General features: G+C 39.4%; 1 protein-coding gene across 1 annotated transcript; it reads right to left on the reverse strand.

The window, feature by feature from the left end:
- Positions 1-951: 951 nt before the first annotated feature.
- Positions 952-18,641, reverse strand: tmtc3 (transmembrane O-mannosyltransferase targeting cadherins 3). The gene is made up of 14 exons (XM_026312520.2): positions 18,502-18,641; positions 17,652-17,865; positions 17,134-17,352; positions 14,429-14,528; positions 13,730-13,845; positions 13,396-13,568; positions 10,234-10,486; positions 8,938-9,086; positions 8,523-8,643; positions 7,023-7,134; positions 6,108-6,211; positions 5,851-6,020; positions 5,247-5,473; positions 952-3,767 (listed from the first exon to the last, which is right to left on the reverse strand). Exons 2-14 carry the CDS (start codon positions 17,838-17,840, stop codon positions 2,890-2,892), a joined length of 2,811 nt encoding a protein of 936 aa, XP_026168305.1. The 5' UTR covers positions 17,841-17,865; positions 18,502-18,641; the 3' UTR covers positions 952-2,889.
- Positions 18,642-18,648: the final 7 nt, after the last annotated feature.

The raw sequence follows: 18,648 nt of genomic DNA on the forward strand, positions 1-18,648 counted from the left end.
AATGTCACCCGCCTTAAACTAAATGTAATATTTCATGTAAAGTGTTCTGTCAGGAGTAACGTCAGACAATAAAACTGCACAGTATATTTGTGAAACATCAAAAGCCTTGAGGAAAACATCAGCACGTAAAGCTGTCTGAAAGGCACCCTGTGACTGACAGCTTGACAGGTGCACTTTGGTCCACTTGAGCTGAACCATCAGGCTCTGCATTGGCCTAGAGTTTTAAAAGGTTTTCACATCTGTGATGCTTTATTCCCGCATTGTTCAAAAGTAATTAACAAGGACTTTAAGTATTGAATTTTGATGGACATTAAGCCCAGATGCTGTAATCTCCATCTTTTCGGGAGGAGGAGGGAGATTCAGGTGATTCTCCCACCACTCAAAAGTGCAAGCCAATTCATGGAAATAGCCAAAGGATAGGAAAGTAGGTGTAACTTCATCCAGTCTTGTTTTTAGGACTTGTATCTACAACCGTTTTATTAGTGAAGCAGCTTCTCATGGCTGGTCGCTTAAGCATTATGTAGCTACACCTCCTACCCGCTGCTCCCTCATTCCTATGGTGGTAGTGCAGCATATAATTATTACATAGAAAACCCTTTAATTTCCAATATTTCCTCACAGTGCAGTATGTCAAATCATGTCAGTGGATAGATAGTTGCATTAGATGTCGTGTATTTGTAAATGAAGTTACCAAACTCAATTGGTTAAAGTGACTAATGATAGCATACTTTCGGTACATTGGATTTCAATTTGGAGCTCAATTTGGGATTTCAAATTGGATTGGCACTGTGCTTAAGACCCAGCAAGGGCTGGCATGATGTGTCTGGTATGAAAGGGAACTGCAGTACGTGATGCACGTCTGTCACCACAGACGGTACTACCAACAGGAACATTGCAGGAATCAGCTGTGCTGCACACATGTTGCCAACAGACAGAGCAAAACTAAAGCGATGAGTTGTCATCTCACTTTATTTAATAACCTAGAACCCGACCACCAAGGCCTATTCCATAAAAAATCTCATAGTCGTACAAAAATCTTTTACTCAACACAGTGAGGTGGAACAGAAAATGTTGCAAACTGGATGCTTTCTTGTTCAAAGCTGTACCTATTCTTTAGGGCCACCAGTTGAATATTTAATACATGATTTACAGTGACATGGGCTCTGTAGTTTAAAAGGGAAAACATATGAAATGTGTTACAAGTGACAGTACACCTTGAAAATTAGTAGAGACAAAGAAATGCACCATGGATTTAAAGCATACTGTAAACAAACACATCTACAGCATTTGCAGCGTATATAAAAGTAATAAATACAAGTACATGGATACAAGTACACAGTAAATATATGTACATGGGGCTTCGCAGCTCAACGAGGTCAATGCATAGCAAGGCTCCTAACTTAGCACAGTGCTAACTTACAGTAATCAATTAATACCACTTTCAAGAATTGCACTGAGCAGAGTCATCATACTGGAACTAATTATTGCACTGTGAAGGGAAAACGGGAACATCGTGAGAGCTGTGAAAATAACATCAGCCTGCAAGGACGGTTCTACATAATCTGCTTTTGTATTGTACGTGATGAACTGGAACGCAGCTGACCTGCCTCACATCTACAATCACAGGTCTGCCTATGTTACGGTCCTGTCAGGGCTCCTGGTGAAGCTACGCTGTTAACGGTTTGTGTGGTAAAGTGTTTTTATTGTCATGTATTCAGCTGTTCCCAATCAGAGTTGTTGTTTAAATCATCAGACCCCCTTGGAAAATAGCAGATGAGTGATCACAGCTGTAAATGCTGCAGAAAGTGAATGCAGAGGCTACTAGAAAAACATGAATGTGTGGAATATCCCGCTGATATTTTAATGCCAGCAAGATAAAACAGCATCAGTGCTGTTTATGAGGATGAAGGAGGAGTTCTGTTCTCTGCAAATGTGCTGTGAAAATTCCCCTTGTGAAGTGGAAGGAACTTTGGAAAATGAAGAACACATGATAAAGCCTGACGCAGCGGATACGTGTGCGTCATTGTTGACTGTTAAATAAAATGGGTGTTGCTCAGGTCAAAGCAATGTGCTCAATTGGAGTAGGAAAAACATCTAATGAGGCTTAAGGATGGGAGAGAAGTGTGGGGGGTTGTGAGAGTGGGTAATGTGACAAAGAGAGTGAGATAATAGTTTTTAGATGGGATCACAATGAAATTTAAAAATGAAAGCAGCTGTGAGCACAGAAGCTGATGATGTAGTTGAGAGGAAGTGCCGAGTGAGATCAATAAAGATTAGCAGACATTGCCGCGATAGAACACAAGCCTGGTGCTGATGTAGTGTGGAGGGGATTTTGCTCTCTATGTGGTTCAGGTTATTTTGAAGCGCAAACTGCAAATATCATCCTGCCTTGAGGAAATCTGGGGAACACATCATTTCCTTTAATTGTCTATGATACAATCATTCTGTTTTTATGAACAATAACACACAGGAGTGAGTCACATCTTAGTTTAAAAAAAAAAACAAAACAAAACAAAAAAAAAAAATCCAGTGATAAACAATGACTACAAATGGAAAAAAACCAAAACAAATATTTATAACTGTGATATGTGAAATCACATTCAAGTGAAGCACAAAATCTACATTTGCTATAAGCGTGGAATAGGTTATCCCAAATTGGCTTTGTGCTTATTGTTACATGGGTTTTATGTGCAGATCAACATTTCCCTTCTTTACATGATTAGTGGTAGAACAAAGGGATCATGCTGAACAACCTGCAAACACGATTAAACAAAAGTAAAATGGTAATTGATTAGGAGTACACATTTCTAAGGGGCAAAAAAAAAAAGGTCTTTTCCCAGAGCTTTAAAGCGCTCTATAGAAGTAGTCCAGCTATAAATTACAACAGTGTCAATCACCACTTAATATGCGCTCAATCTCCTCTAGTCTCTTCAAGGCAGCTGCTCTTTTTTTCTCTATATCTTTAATCTCTTTACTGGACTTACCCTTAGTCCGCTTGTCAGACTGGCTACTGTCCAAAGACTCTGACTTGTCCATGCCCATATCTCCAAGGCTTTCTGCAGAGGATTTCCGCACATTCTTTTCATCCCCACCCTCTGCTCTAACAGCATCAACACCCCTCCCTTCTTCCTCACTCCCAGCAACCTCCTCTGTGCCCTCCTTAACCCTCTTCAGCTTTTCCTCTTTACCTGTTATAGTAGCTCCCTCTGCTGAAGTAAGTGGTTGCCCTGCAGCGCTCATGGCAGCCATTTTACTTCGTACAATACTCAAGTGACGGCGCACATACTCCTCATTTGGTGCCAACGCCAGTGTTTCCTCCAGGCAGCGCTCAGCCCGTGGCAGGTCACGTTCCTCGAAGTACACCACGCACAAGTTGTGTTTGCCTTGCACATTGGTGGGGTCCATGCGTAAAATGCGCTCAAAGCAGATCTTAGCACCATGTGTGTCCTTTTTGTGGTTCATGAGGATGTCGCCCTTTAGGATTAGGCCCTTGATGTGCTCTGGGTGGTGGCGCAACAGCTCGTCCAGTACAGGCAGTGCCTCTATCTCTCGTTTAGATTGAGAGTAAAGCAATGCCAAGTTAAACAGGGCACTGCGAAAGCCGGCATGCAAGTCGATGGCTTTCCGCATCCACCGCTCGGCTGCTGTATTTTCATTGGCATCCATGGCCAACATGCCGAGGTTGAAATAGCCGTTGGCATCTTCAGGTTCCTCCTCCACATAGGTGAGGAAACGGCGGTTGGCTTCAGGCCAGAACTTTGGTTCACCTGGACAGAAAGCAGGCACAATATAAAGTGTCATTCTTTTTTAATTTTTTTTTTTATTCACAACTGATTCATTCAGCTACAGAGTTGATTGTTTGTCCATCTTTTTTTGTTTATTTTTTCATATAACTTTGTCTTTCGACTCTCGAGGAGGGAGGACATGGATAAGCCAGGCCCTCAGTGGGGAGATGGGACAGTATGAGTCACAGTGCAGGACAGTGAAATGCATATAAGACACCTCTGCTATGTGCCTTTCTTTGAGGGGAGGCAGAAATACTGTACTGATCTGTAGCACACATAGCTATAGGCTATTTCTCAGTGTGTTAAATACCAGCTCAGCCACTGCTGCAATTCATGACCTTTGGAGGATTAGGGGGAGTCTGCCTGTGAGCACTTCTCTGCTATTCCTGTTCTTCAAGATGAAATACTGTCTTTCTGAGATTTAAACTTCTGTATTTGCTAGAAACAAGTGGTACGATTTAAAAAAAATAAAAATAAAAAAAAGAGGATGAAGCCAGTAGAAGCAGGAATGTAAGGAATGAGAAGATGAAAAAATATTATGGAGCACCTGGCCATCTATTGCAGGAAAAAGTCAGAAGTGGCAAAGAACTCTGTTTATGCAAAAACAACGTTTACGCTGTCAGCAAAGCTTCTGCTACCATCTTGGTTCTGTATTGATGTTGAGCGTTGTGCAATCTGAGAATTAATAAGATAATATACAAATAAAGAGCTACTGGAGAATGAGTGGAAACTATGCTGTCTTTTACGTCCATACAATCTCACATAGGAAAAGCCCTTGATAGTTAAGTTACATGTTCCTGTAGTAGAAAAAGGAACTCAGTCATTTCAGGACTCCAGGGAGCAAAACTTGATAGACTGCAACTGAAGAAAAATATGTGCAGTAAGCAATCTGCATGAGTTTGGCAAACATGAGGCATGTTGCACAATGTTATTCAGAAAGTGTCTGGACATGTTACTCTTTTACAGTACTTTGGAAATTTTCAACCGTATTAATGATGTAGTGCATTACATGTGTGATGAGATCACAGCAGTGGACAAACACTTCTCAGTGAGATTCACCTGCAGCAGGAATGTGCTGGTAGTAGGGTGCATGAACCCTGTAGCAAGATTGACAAAAGCAAATAAACATGGGTGGACAAGGTAACATGAACGGCTTAAACCTCACGTAAATATAACTGCTCATTAAATGTTTTCACTGTCATAGTCGGTGAAGCTTGACTTGACAGAACTTTGAACTCTGCCAGTGCACGCATGGTTCATTGCAACACAAGGGCCAATTCTTAAGAGCCTGGTTACACCCTAAAGGTAATATCAGGTTATTTTCTTTGTTCATACCAGTCAGTGTTAAAAAGTACATAAGGAGGTTCCAGGTGCCTTCCATTAACAAGTTGAGTTCTACTGGAGCTGGAGACTGGACTTGATTTAAACTTCCTCATTGCAGAGCTGGCAGACCTCACTCACCAGACTCTTGCATGAGAAGTGCGGAATTGAAGAGTGCCAACTTGTGGCGTGGGTTGAGCTCCAGGGCGTGGTTGAAGTTCTTTAGTGCTTCTGACGGGTCCTTCATCTCAATGTTGACAATGGCCAGGTTGTACCACAGATCAGCGTTGGTGCGATCAAGCTCCAAGGCTCGGAGGTATGCGTCCCGGGCCTCTGTGAGCTTGTTCATCTTCAGCAGAAGTTCCCCTCTGAATCAAGTAAAATTTAATAAATCAAAAGCACACAAATAAAGAGTTACATGTGGTAATTATATCTTTCACATAATTGATGACTTACTATAAAACCTGTAATATGTTCAATATTTAATTGTTCCTGTTTTTCTGTGACAAAGTTTGCTTCCCAGGAATATCAGAAAGCTGGGACAAGTCATGAAGGCAGAAAAAAAAATGGACCTGGAGATAAAATACGTCATTGTTACTTAGCTGTAGGTGGAGGTGTTTTAACTGTTAGATTATGGGATCTTAAAAACAGACTGAAGCTACAGTAGTGCTCTCTACGTGTGGATAGATAAAGGTTGATGTGATAAATCAATATGCTTATTGTGGTATGGAGTTAAAACTCTTGCCTGCTGATATAAGCTTGTTTGAAGTCTGGTCTCATGCTGATAGCTTGTCGGTAGAGCTGGTCGGCCTCTTCTAGTCGTGATTCATTGGCCCGGATCAGATTGGCCAGATTAATGTAAACGTTCAGATGGTTAGGGGCCACACGTGTTGCATACTTCTTACCAGGAATAACCTGAGTGGTCAACAGAGAAGTCATTAATGTTTGGTATCACCTGTTAGCGCCGTACATTTGTGGATAGTATGTGACACGTTGAGATACCTGTGGCATGAGGGATTTGGCAACCAAGTAGGCATCTTCTGCCTCTTTAGACTTGTTCAAGTTTTTGTAGGTTCTTCCAACATTCATGTGAGCACCAATGTCATCTGGAGAAACATTGCATGGAGTATAAGGAAAGACAACAGTGAGGGGAAAAAAAAAAAAAAATTAACCCTTCGTATCAACTTCATTTTTAATGTGTCCTCTGCTTTGCTTCATTTTGATGTTCCATAAATAATCCTACTAAGTATAAACAATGGGAAATAATAATTATAGTGTCTTTAAGTAAAATAGCAACTTTGTTTTGAGGAGCCTGGAAGCAAAATAAATCTTTCTGGGAGCCAGGAAGAAAAGTAAAGTGATACATGGGGTCAGTCAGGCATAGCAGAACTGATGCATGATGATTAGCATAGCAGGAAATTCTTATCAGGTTAATGCGTTTACTGTTAATCATGGGGAAACACTACTGGGTGGTGAACTGTCTCAGCTTCCTGGAAACTAATCTGTGAGGCTAAATTAAAAAAAAAAAAAAATGTGTGAATGGCCTATCCTGCTCCAACTATATTCAAATTAAATATAAGTTCAGTATAGGTGTGTCAATGCAATGTATAGGTGCATGCTGTCAAGAGGTTGACTATAATAAATGAATTCAAACAATGAGTTGGATGTTAATCATGTATAAAGATAAATTTCTGTAAAGTCTGACAGTCCAAAACAAGTCTTTTGAACTTTATTTGAATAATTATTTTTTTAAGACAAGGTATTACAGCCCTCATTTCATCAGTCTTATGACCAGTGAGTCAACATTATGAACACACTTTGTATGGACACAAAACATTCTGGAAAATTGTTGACACCATCATTTAATTCACAAATATTCTTGTTGAAATTATTTATGAATGCCTTATTTATTCTTACCTGGCTGGACACGGGTGGCCTGGAGAAAATACTGCAGCGCCCTTGCGTAATTATTTTGGTTTTCCAAAGCGTGGCCAACATTATTCCACAATTTGGCATTGTTCTTGTTGACCTATGGCAGAAAATTTCTATTTCAATTAATTTTTTTTTAAGATTGAGCCATCAATGATCCCTCATAATTATAATTTGGAATCAGCTGTCATTCAGTTTATTAATCCAGTCTTTTATGACAAAGTGATGAAAGTGTAGAACTGAAGATGGGATAAAGACCACATGCCGGTCAGTAACCTAATGTCCCCAGGTTGTCTTTTAAGTTTTATTACCTTGCAAGAAAAGGAGCGGCACAGAACACAGCCAGACTAAGTTGCTTCCCCAGCTGCTCAGCTCCTACTGAGCTATGGTTGCTACTAATACGCAAATGCAAAAATTCTGTCACACCCAGTCTCCCACATCTCTGAGGAGCATATCTCTCAGGTACTCTTTCACAGATACATCTGTCGTCACAGCCATACAGCCTTGAGTATACAATGCCCCTTTGTGTAAAGAGCACACATATTTGATAAGGCGAAGTCATGAAGAACATAAAATAATGAAAAAGATAAAGCACAAAACAGCTTCTTGTCTTCTCAGGAAATCTACCTGTAGATAAAACTGTGAATCCAAGAACACAGGTGAAAATCATTTTTACTATTACAGTCATCGTATATGTCCCACGCTCTGATGCATCTGCATCTTCACTAAGATGAAATTGCTGTTTTGTTGGAATAGTTATAAATAGTGCTCTGTTTCTCTAGTGTCATCCCTGCAACCATGTGACACACAAGCTGACCGAGCAGTGAGCACAGCATGTCGGTGAAGAAGCTACTGCTAATGTTAGTAACTAAGCCGCCACAAGAGGCTAGGTTAATCTCCTGCTGGTCAAAAGAAACTCTGCTTCGCATGTTGCAGGACCGAGAGGAAAACAAAAGACGAGTTATGTAATAATAAAACACTGAAGCAAACCATGAAAAAAATAAATAAAAAAATCATAGCAAACAACGTGATTCCATTTTCCCTAACTAAATTTTCAGTCTCTCCCCTCGTCTCTTGCCTTCCTGCACATCACAAATGCATTGCAGGTTCACAGGCCAGCTGTATTTTTCTTTGCAAAAACATAAATTTTTTTTCAACATTTGTTTGAAATAAATATTCATATAAACACACTATGCTTTATTCGGATTCGGCACAATGATCCTGCCCCCAGCTCCTGACATAAGCGGTTCTTACTTCTAGATCAACAGAGAGTTGGTGTCATGCCATTTTTTTACTGGCAAATATACATTTTGCATAACTCTACTGAGCTATACACTCCAGGACAGGTGGTTGAATTATTAATATTTCCTTAATTCATAACTGAGCTAATTTCCCTACTAAAGCTTTTACTAATGTTGAAAAATGGCCAGGATACACTAGCAAGTTGGACCAAAATACCCCAAATACTTAATTGTCTTTCCATCTTACCTTCAGGGCCGAGGTGAACAGAGTATATTCTGACTCCCAGTCCCAATTCCTGTTGAATGTTTTCACTGCATGTGTAGTTAAAAGCACTCCAATCATCAACCAGGAAATCTTCTTCAAGTGTCTACAAAGGACAACGTTATATTTTATTAATTTTGTGATACAATTAACCAAAGAGTCTGACCCTGACAATGTTGAGTTGTGAAGGGACACACAATAGTCTTGAACTTTTTTTCAAATGCAACCAAATCTCTGCGTTATTTTAGACAATAAAGGATAAAGGTGTAGTCCTATTGAAATTGGACAACTGTAAGAAATGGGTTTACAATAAGCACAGGTATGAGTAATCTGTTGCTTGGAATAAGAGGGTTTTTATTTGTTATAAGCGATAAGGTGTCAGTTTTCGACAAGTACTCACCCTTTATGCGAGACGATCTTGAATCCATGTGCAACAAGAACACAGAATCCCATACTGGGCACATAAAGCACCCTCTCTGCCACAACAAACCCCACAGGGAAAAAGAGGTTGGATGCAGGGATAAAGGGCAAGACGATCAGAGACAGTGCCTTAAAGAGAAAGGAAAAATAAATCAATAATTTCCACTTTAGTTTGTATCTTGGTGACTATAAGTCTTTTTATTGTCAAAGGCTATGTTTGGGTCTTGGACAAATTAGTAGATTTTTTTTAAACTATACATTTTAATGATTAAACAAGAAAATAGCAGATAAAATGATATGAAATGTAAATATTTTTTTGCAGTACAGTGCACAGTCAGCAGCCACTGCAGGTAGGAAAAAGCACCCTAGGACAGAGCCTCTCAGTGGACAACAGTGGACACAGCTGGCAGCCTTGCAATGATGCTAAGTAGGTTAAAGTGGTGTGATATTGTTATGCAACATATTCCAAAATGCTCTTAGCAAATCAGAGTAAACAGTGCAAAGGTCATAATTCAGTTCATCTTGTGTTGATTTGTGGTCCCTTTTTCTAAAACTGAAGCTAAGAACAATACTGTGAGGAAGTTTACTGACCTTCAAGTACCAAAGCCATGGGGCCTGTTGCACAACAGATGCTAATTTGCTTCTGTGTACCACAATCTCCACTCATTCATTCTTTCAAAGCCCAAGTAAAAGCTTAGGCTTTATTTTTCTTCATTTACTGACTGATATCGCCTATTCTTTATTTCCTGCTATTGTGAGGCATAAATTTAAAGCAATCTTATTTTTTTTCATAATTAAATTGTGTGGTTGATTTTATAATATGCCCCAAAATGAAGCTATTCAGTCTAATATTTGTATATAGTATTATGGTATGACCTAGCTCCTGGATGGCAAAACCGGCATTTGGGTTGGCGTCATTCAGAGCAGATGCTACGTTTATTCATTCATTTGGTCCAGCTTATGTCAATTTTTGACATACGTTGTGCCTTCTGGAGCCAATTAATGATGTAAGCCATGGTATGACTGTATTATATGCTGCAAAACTGACACAGGTGGCTTTGAGCAACAGTGTTACTGTAGTACATCAATGTGGTGGGCAGAGCACAGGTGTAGTTGCTTAATTTGATAAACAGTTCAAGAATCTTTGTAGTGTCAAGAAAAAAGGTTTGGTGGTACAATAAAATCAACACTTGCCACTTGTACCTTTTGACATCAGAGACAACTCAGTAGCACAACTACATCAGATTAGCTGAATAATCTGACCAAACCATCTCACCATGATGACAGTCTTGGCAGAGCTGTGTCTGTGCCGCAGACTGTGGTAAGCTAGCAGGCCCAAAACAATGTAGAACACCAGTGTGGCCAGGTTACGGAGGTCTAGGATTGACTCCACGAGAGGGATGGTGCCCATAGTCCAGTCGCAGCAGAGCTCAGATGGATTCAGCAGAAGCCAGGCGTTCACAGGAAGCAGGTAGTTGAAAGTCATTTGTCTAGTGGGAGTGGGACTGACTGCTGCGGGGTTGTCAAATCTACAAGAGGACAAAAAGAAAAAACTGAACTGACCAACAAAATAAGGAAGCATGATAAATTAAAACAAAACATTTGTATTCCTTCATTCTGTAGCCTGTTTAAGAACTGCACAAGTGCAGCGGCCATAGAAGAACCCAAGACATGACAGGCATAGAAGAGACAAAGACTAAAGTTAGTACAGCATGCATATTGCCTGTCAAGCTTGGTGTTCTTCATCAGACACAGTTTTATTGTATATTTAATTTGTTATACCATACCCTCACACTATCATCAGGTTGAGCCTCAGTTGCTCTCCTTAAGTATAATCCCAATAACACACAAAAAACAAAAACTTACAGCCAGTACAGTTTACCTACAGTAATACTAAATGAGAGGCAATGAGGTGCTCTAAAATAAAAAAGACCATTATTTTCATTATTCCCTCAGGAATGTAAGTGTGCTTAGTAAATTGAGTATAGTAATAGGAATGAAAGTAGATAAACCAAATAAACCAATATTGGAAAATTGATAGAAGAGTCAGAGATAGGGTTGCTTTAGTTCAAATCAATAACCAATCAATAACCTAAAAGTGTGAAATCAGTATGAATGTCAATAATTGTTCTTTGGCAAGTTTCTTCTGTTTGTGTTCCAGCCTCTAGTGGCCTCTAGTGTGTGTGACTATTTGTGACACATCATCTCCTGTTGTCAGTCTTACCCATTTGGGTAACATAACCCTAGCCTGTTTTTAAAGCACCAGTTCTTAGGAAAATAATCACAACTGGTAAAGCAGTAATGTTATGGCTTTAACATAGAAATTCACTCAGGCAAACAGAAGACAGCTTAAGGATTACAGCTCTGGAATTTTATCTTTGTGATCAAATGCCATTGGGTAGAGTCCCCATCGAATCCTGTACAGAAAATATTCTAAATAGTTTAGACTCAATTAAATCAAATGAAAATATTTAACATTTGGCCACTGCCATAATGTCTTCACTAATCATGTAGTTTATCTAAATCTCTGCTTCTGATTTATTAGGTTACCTATAGCTGCAACACGTATCTCTTTATCTGCCCCAGACTGCTTTTATTTTTTTAGCTACCAAAGACAGAGCCACACTGAAAAAGAACAACTACACCACATTGTCACATTCATCAGCTGCAGGAAGTCAGGAGCTATCAGATTTTCTAAATAAGGGCATTATGTAAACAATTACATAATGTGAAAGAAACAAAAGAACCAGATTAGTTTAACATGTTTATATAATCATGCAATCCATTTACATTCAAATGATGACCTTCACTGTATTTCACTGCCCTTTAGTATCTACACATGTTTACTTATGTGTAGATAACATGCAGAAGCTGTAGGGTCACACTTTTTTAATACAGACCCAAATCAAACATTTAACTATGATGTGCTACAAGCAAAGCATTAATATCACATAATGAATAATATTACAAAATGTAGTTTAGTTTGTAGTTTTTAGTTTTTGTCATTAGGTTTTTTTTTTAAGTTTTACTCAACAAAAATGGAGGACATTTCAGTCTAGTGTTTGTCCTGCATTTTCAACATAGCATTTAGTGTTTCCCACAGGTCTGATATATACCTGCAGTGGTAGCCAGCAGAACAGGCCAACACAAAAGGTGGTCAACTACATCCAGCAAATAACAAATACATGCGACCTTTAACAATATTTGGATTTATTCAGTATTTTATTGACTTCACATTTCAGACTAAACTTAAACCCAATTCCACCCATATGTGAAGAGTAAGACATTAAAATGCTTGGTAAGGTTGAGCCAGTGCTTGAAGTGTGGAACTTGGAGCAGGTTTGTGTTTAATCCACCTGCAGGGGTCACCTGCATTCTCACTACTTGGGCCAGCAACCACTGACCAATTGGAAATGAGACATAAAGCTTGAATCTGGTTTGGTCTCTGTTTCACCCTCCTTGACGTCCATTGTAATTTCACCTCAAGTTGACTGCACTTACTGAGGTGCAATGTTATCCATTATTTATCACCATTTCATGCTGTTACCTCTGATGCTATTTCTCCCTCTACCTCACACCATATTGTCCTAAAATAATTCATATTTGAATATTCATATCTGCGGAGTAAATGCACGGAAATTAGTAGTCTAACATTATCTAAAATGAGTCTGGCTTGGTAGCCATCATAGCCCAAAGACATGTCACATGTCGTCCTGTAGCTAAAAACACAGCATAGTTGCCACATTCACAGACAGAAGCTACCACCAAAATAAGGGAACAAGTTACTGTACCTGGCTTGTGTTGTCCACCATGACACATCTAGAGAGAAGATTTCTCTGTTCCTCTCTGTAGCCTTTTTAACACAGATGCTGAGCGAAAATTTGTATTTCTGTGCAAAACGTGTGCGACTGTCACTACAACGTTCTTTTTCTTATGGCAACTCAGGACACCTCTCTTGCCGTAGCAAAAAAAAAATAGCTGCATGCGTGGTAGAGCAAGTGGACCGACCTCTTCTAGTTACTCGTGTGTTGCATGGCATCGTTCACTTGGACAGGCTTAAAAAAAATGGTGGGCAGATATACTTGGATGACCTTCAGTATACTCGGGTGGCCTGCCAAAGTATATTCCATGTGTGGGAAACACTGGCATTTTTATATTTCAATCTTCTAAGCACTACAGCTGTTAACATCTTTGTTTTGTAGCAGCATGTTCTTGACTATCACAAAGTTAGTGTTCATGGGGTTCAGCTTGGGATAGAAAAATTTACATTTCGTCTAGGTTTGTGAAGAACACCATCGTCACTGATACTGGAGTCACAAAAATTACTGGAAAGTAATACGTTTTTAGTGTTTGATGTGTATAATCAGTTCCTGATATTTAGACAAAGCCCATATAGTTAGCTTTTAAGATCACAAGACTGAGGCAGAATGCTTCGTACCTGGTGAAGACAGGAAGCTGGGACTGGATGACTTGGACCCTGATGATGACGAGCAGCAGGGTGCTGATGACGAGGACTATGAGCTTCAGCAGTGTTTGCAGGAGAGCATAGGGAAAGCCGTCTTTTCCCCGCAGGACTTGCCGCAGTGTGTCTAGCAGCATGGGCAATGTAAACTAGTAATAGAGTAGTAACAGGAGAAAGGCAGGAAGGAAGGGTTAACATTATAGTGTAAAAATCACTGTACTGTTTTACCTCTTAATATAACAGTTTTTAAAAAGCCAGCCATCCTTTAATGTGTACTGGACAATAGGAACAAACAGTGGCTAAGCCTTACCCCTTGTGCAACAAAAACTTCATGGACACAGCAGATACCGACGACTGTGATTCCCTGCTCTTTACACAGTGTTGCTGCAGCCACTAGAACAACTGTCAAAGCAATAGGAGCCCAAACTGGAAAAAGAATAAAGAATACATGTAAATAATCTACCTTGATCAGCCTATATACAACCGTTAACAGGGTAAGTAACCATGATGTGTGCAAATTCTCATTATAGAAATCCTCTTAATCCAAATGATATACCAAAGCCTAGAATAATGCAGCCTTCTTTTCAGCCCTCGGTTGTGTGTTCAAAACACCAAATACAGAAATAAATTGAAGAATAGTGTTCATCAACATCAGGGATGAATGTTACTTATGGATATATTTTCCAGTAACCCGGAACAGTATTTGCCAGTTATAAATATATGTTTAGAGTCTCCTGTAAGGACCATCACAAAACTTGTTCCCATGTCCATGTTCATGTGGTTCCAGTGCATGGAAAGCCACCAACAAATTAGCAGTTGCATATGAAACACAGCAAATACACAGAAAACACTGCTAAAATGTAAACTAAATGCATACAAAAATTGATGCATTTTTTCCTGTTTCCTGCATCTGTCTTATTAGAAGAGCAGATAGGAAACAAAAGACATGAACTCAGTATGTCGTGTACATGGGACAGAGATAAGACTGGCTGAGTTATATTACACTTACCAATTGAGTGGTCTGCACTTGTTGATTTTGTGTAGGCAAGGAAAGCAGCCAGGAGAAAAATTGAAGAAAGAAGTTCAGCTCTGCCAACCACACCTGTGACCTGATGATAAACAGCAACAGCAGTCAGTGTTTTCTTCCATTTATACAGATTTATACATGAGCATTTCTCACTGCAGTGCAGATAAAAGTGAAGATGGATTTAAGTCTGCCAAAATAGTGCATGTTCAGTCATAAAAGTTGAAAACATGACTTTCTTCATTAGAAGATAACTTTTCAATGTCCTGCATGTCTTTGTTTTGCCACAGGCTCTCATGTGTCAAAAGTATCAGAGCTTCCAAACAACACATGACCCTCCCTTCCCAGGGGTCAACAACTTCCACAAATAAATCCTCAACTTGTGGGAAACTGTCTGTGGCAGCACAACACCATATTTCTGATGCGTACTGAGTACAGTACCATACAAAACAGAGCTCTGTTATAATCTCTACTAGAGACATCTACAATTGGCAGTAACCAGAGTGCACATGTGTAAGCCCTTGAATCCAGCTGTGAAAACAGGTCTATTCAGGTAAATCATCTAATCAAATGCCAAGCAGATAAGCATCTCCACTGAGCATGCTGGCTGACAGTATTGTCTGTCCTTTGTGTAAATTATGACTGCCCTCGTGTGGAAGAAACAACTTCTTATCTACCTTAACCAAAGGCTAAATTTCCTAGAAACACGCAGGCCCCACCAGATTGATCCACAAATCATTTTATGACACAAAGTTTCAGGGAGAAACAGGAAGATAAGGTTAAATGTGCATTGTTCTCTTACAAACCTACTATTTGCTGGTTAATGGCTGCAACCAGCATACACTCATTTCTGTAAAGAACTACATTATCTAAATAAGTCTGGATCTTTGTTATGTGAACTGTACTGTTTGTAGAGGACTTCTGAAGCTCTGGGTGAGTGTTGAATTCTTGGTACCTCTGTTACCAATCCCCTTTCTTGCCTAGTTACTCAGTTAAAATAGAAACAGACTGCAGAGGTCTTGTTGTAAATTAGATTTTTCAGTTTTTAATTTTTACTACTCTGGTAAAGATATTTAAATGAATGCTTAAATTTTTCACTGGGTTCAGTGTAGCAAAATGGCAGTTTTATCGATTTTCAAATTAAAACTACAACACAAAGTGCAAAAAGGTAAGGTGCCTGAATGACTTCTGCAGTTAATTCAGTCATCTGTTTGCACAATACTGGTGCACAGTTTTTCCATGAGTGCTTTCCCTCAGTACCATTTCAGAGCCTTAAAATACTGTTGTGGAATACACAGAATAATTTATATTTGAAAGCACTCGGATAGAGTAAAAAAAAATAAATTAAAAAAGACTCCTTTTTTAAAAAAAAAGACAGATAACCCAAAAAAACAAAGTGAGAAAGACATGGGGACACACAGAGCCTCTTTGTAGGCGCTTATCATGAAGGGACCTACAGTACTTGGAGCATAACTCAAAAACAAATGATCCGTTCAGAGAGAGATTCCAGACGGCGATAACATGAAGGGCATTTGCTGGACTAACTCTAAGGGCTCATTTGTGAGGCAAATTGTTTCCATTCAAGACGTCTGAGAGACTCTGCATAGATTAGTGAGCACCATAAGGAAGATTGGCACAGTGGTGCATGCTGTGTAACGCTCCACCCCGAGTAAATCAATGTCGTCTTCTACTCTGGTCAGGGACTGTCTGGTCATCTGTTCAACTATGCTGAATAGGATGAATTACAAATCCTAATTGGCGAGGAGTTTTTTTTTTTTTTCCCCCAGACAGACTCTATAGAAGAGAATTAGATTAAGATCAAATTATCAACAAGAAGCAAAAGGTTTTTGGTTTCCAATCAAATTACATCAAGTTAAAAAAAATATAACATCCATGAAAAGCAGCTGTAGCAAGTAAGTTTTAATTTCAAAGAGAATCTAAGCTGAACAAAAGTTTTTAAATACTTAAATGTCCACAGTCAGTAGAAGACCACTGGTAATCATAAATAGAAGAGGTTCAAATGACAGTTACAGTCACGAGAGTACTGGCTTAGTTTCATAAGGGAGGTAATAAACACATTTTCTATTTACAAACACCTGAGGATGAATGTGGTAGAAAACACATTCCCACATTGTCATCATGGCTTATACTTGGACATTCTCACTCTTCAAAAAAAAAAAAAAAAAACAGCTTACTGTACGGCAGTGAAATTACTTTTTTAAGGTGATTAACAGTACTATCAACTCCCATGATATATATTCCACTTAGAAATGACACCTAGTGGCAATGAAATCATTAAATGAGACTGTAGGTAGAGAAACATGACCTGTGTATTAATTTAAGAAAAACAGCTGAAGTACAGAAGCCCCCTAAATCAATTAACATTTCCATTTCAGAGCACTGTTGCACTCATTCTTGGTATTATATTCATAAGTAATTATACCACTGCTTTACAACTTTACAGCTGTAGTAATAGTCATTGGATTAGTTTAATGCAGCAACAGCCATTTAGTTTGTCAGTTTAATCTTGGCAGCGTTCTAAAAGCAAAGCTATATTTTACCATAAAATACACAATCAGTCAAACATTTTGACATACTTTTCTATTGAATTGAATTAGAAAGGGTGTCCAAATCTTTGACTGGTAGTGTGCATTACATAATTTGCCGCCTTCTAGAAAATGTAGACTTACAGCTTCTGTGTGGATGGGGTGCACAGCAAACAGCAAGGCTGCCACCAAGCTGGAAGTCTTGTCCAGGAACAATCGGCACACTCGCAGGAAAAGCACACATACTACAGCGTGTAAAACCACATTGAGCAGATGATAGGAAGCTGCGCTCAGCTCAGTGAAGAGGTAGTTCAGTCGAAATGTGAGAACTGTCAAGGGGCGATAAGATTTATGGCTCCGCTCCTGTCATGGAAAACATTTATGCAGGTTAATTGACTAAATGAGAGACATTCAAGGCCAGCAAATATTTAGTGGAACTTTCAACTCAACCTCAAAGCCAAGTTAATCTGTGTAGGTTGCCAGTAAATTCCTATGGTTTCACTAGTTATAATAAGCATTGCTCATAAACTACTTTAGAGACAAAATATAAATGTTAAAGAAATACCACTTCCACTTCTGTCAATAATGTAACATTTACAAGTGTAAATAAAAGTATGCCTGTGCTGCTGAAGCACAGTGGTGTGTCACGGACCATCACTTACCTCAGCCATGGGTGTTCCCCAGAAGTCATTAAGGAATAGGTTGCGGAGAGGGGTTGAGGGCCGTAAGTCCTTGTTGTCAAGGATTGCTGAGACATCGTCAAACACAAAGCCACAAGACAGACTGTTCCAGTAACACCCCGCCACCAGTCCAGTCAAAAGTAAAATCTCCTTCCATGACACAGCAGCCATGGCTGATCAAAGCCGTCATTGATCACTGTACAGGACAGCAAGGATGTATGATATATATATAGGAATTAGCAGAAGAACAGGCTGCAAACGTGTGTGGAACAGGTACCTTGTACTTTATATTGATTTCCTAATTAGACTTGCATTTTTGAAAGCAACCAGTCAGTCATGCAATTCCCCAAAGGAGTTGGCACTGCACAATTAATTGATTCTGCTGCGGATGATTCCAGTCTATAATTTGGGAATATGACTTGGCAGATACCCAACGTATAAAACTGGGTGGCCATAACAGTTTACATGTTGGAAAAATCCGATTGTCTAGCAATCGGTCTGGCCGAATGACAGCTGTCTGCAGGACAGCAAAAGCAATTGAAGGTATACCTTAGTAGCAATCGAAAACTATAACGTTAGCTACAGAAACGTACCATGATTAAATTGCTATGAAAGTGCAGCAGTGGGTTAAATAAATAAAATCGGGATTGCTATGACTGGATAACAGCAATAAAATAGTACAAGACAACATGTTCTGACCATTTCAGACTGGCTGCTGCAACATAATCATAGTTAGCGATACGGCTAATTTAGCAGCAAATGCTAACTAACTTTGCTCCCAATCGCGGACGCATAAGGTATTTTAGGTCTTTTTTTGCATTCCCCTACTTACCTTGTCTATAACAGAACAGAGGTTGACTGCAGATGGGAAATCAAAAACTTGGAGTAGTTACACCCATTCAGATTACACTCTTAAGCAACTGGCAGTCGACTTGTGCAAGCTAGTTAGCTTCATAGCGTCATCACTTCCGCTTCCGGT

This window comes from Mastacembelus armatus, chromosome 6 (assembly GCF_900324485.2).
Source record: "Mastacembelus armatus chromosome 6, fMasArm1.2, whole genome shotgun sequence".
Lineage (NCBI taxonomy): Eukaryota > Metazoa > Chordata > Actinopteri > Synbranchiformes > Mastacembelidae > Mastacembelus > Mastacembelus armatus.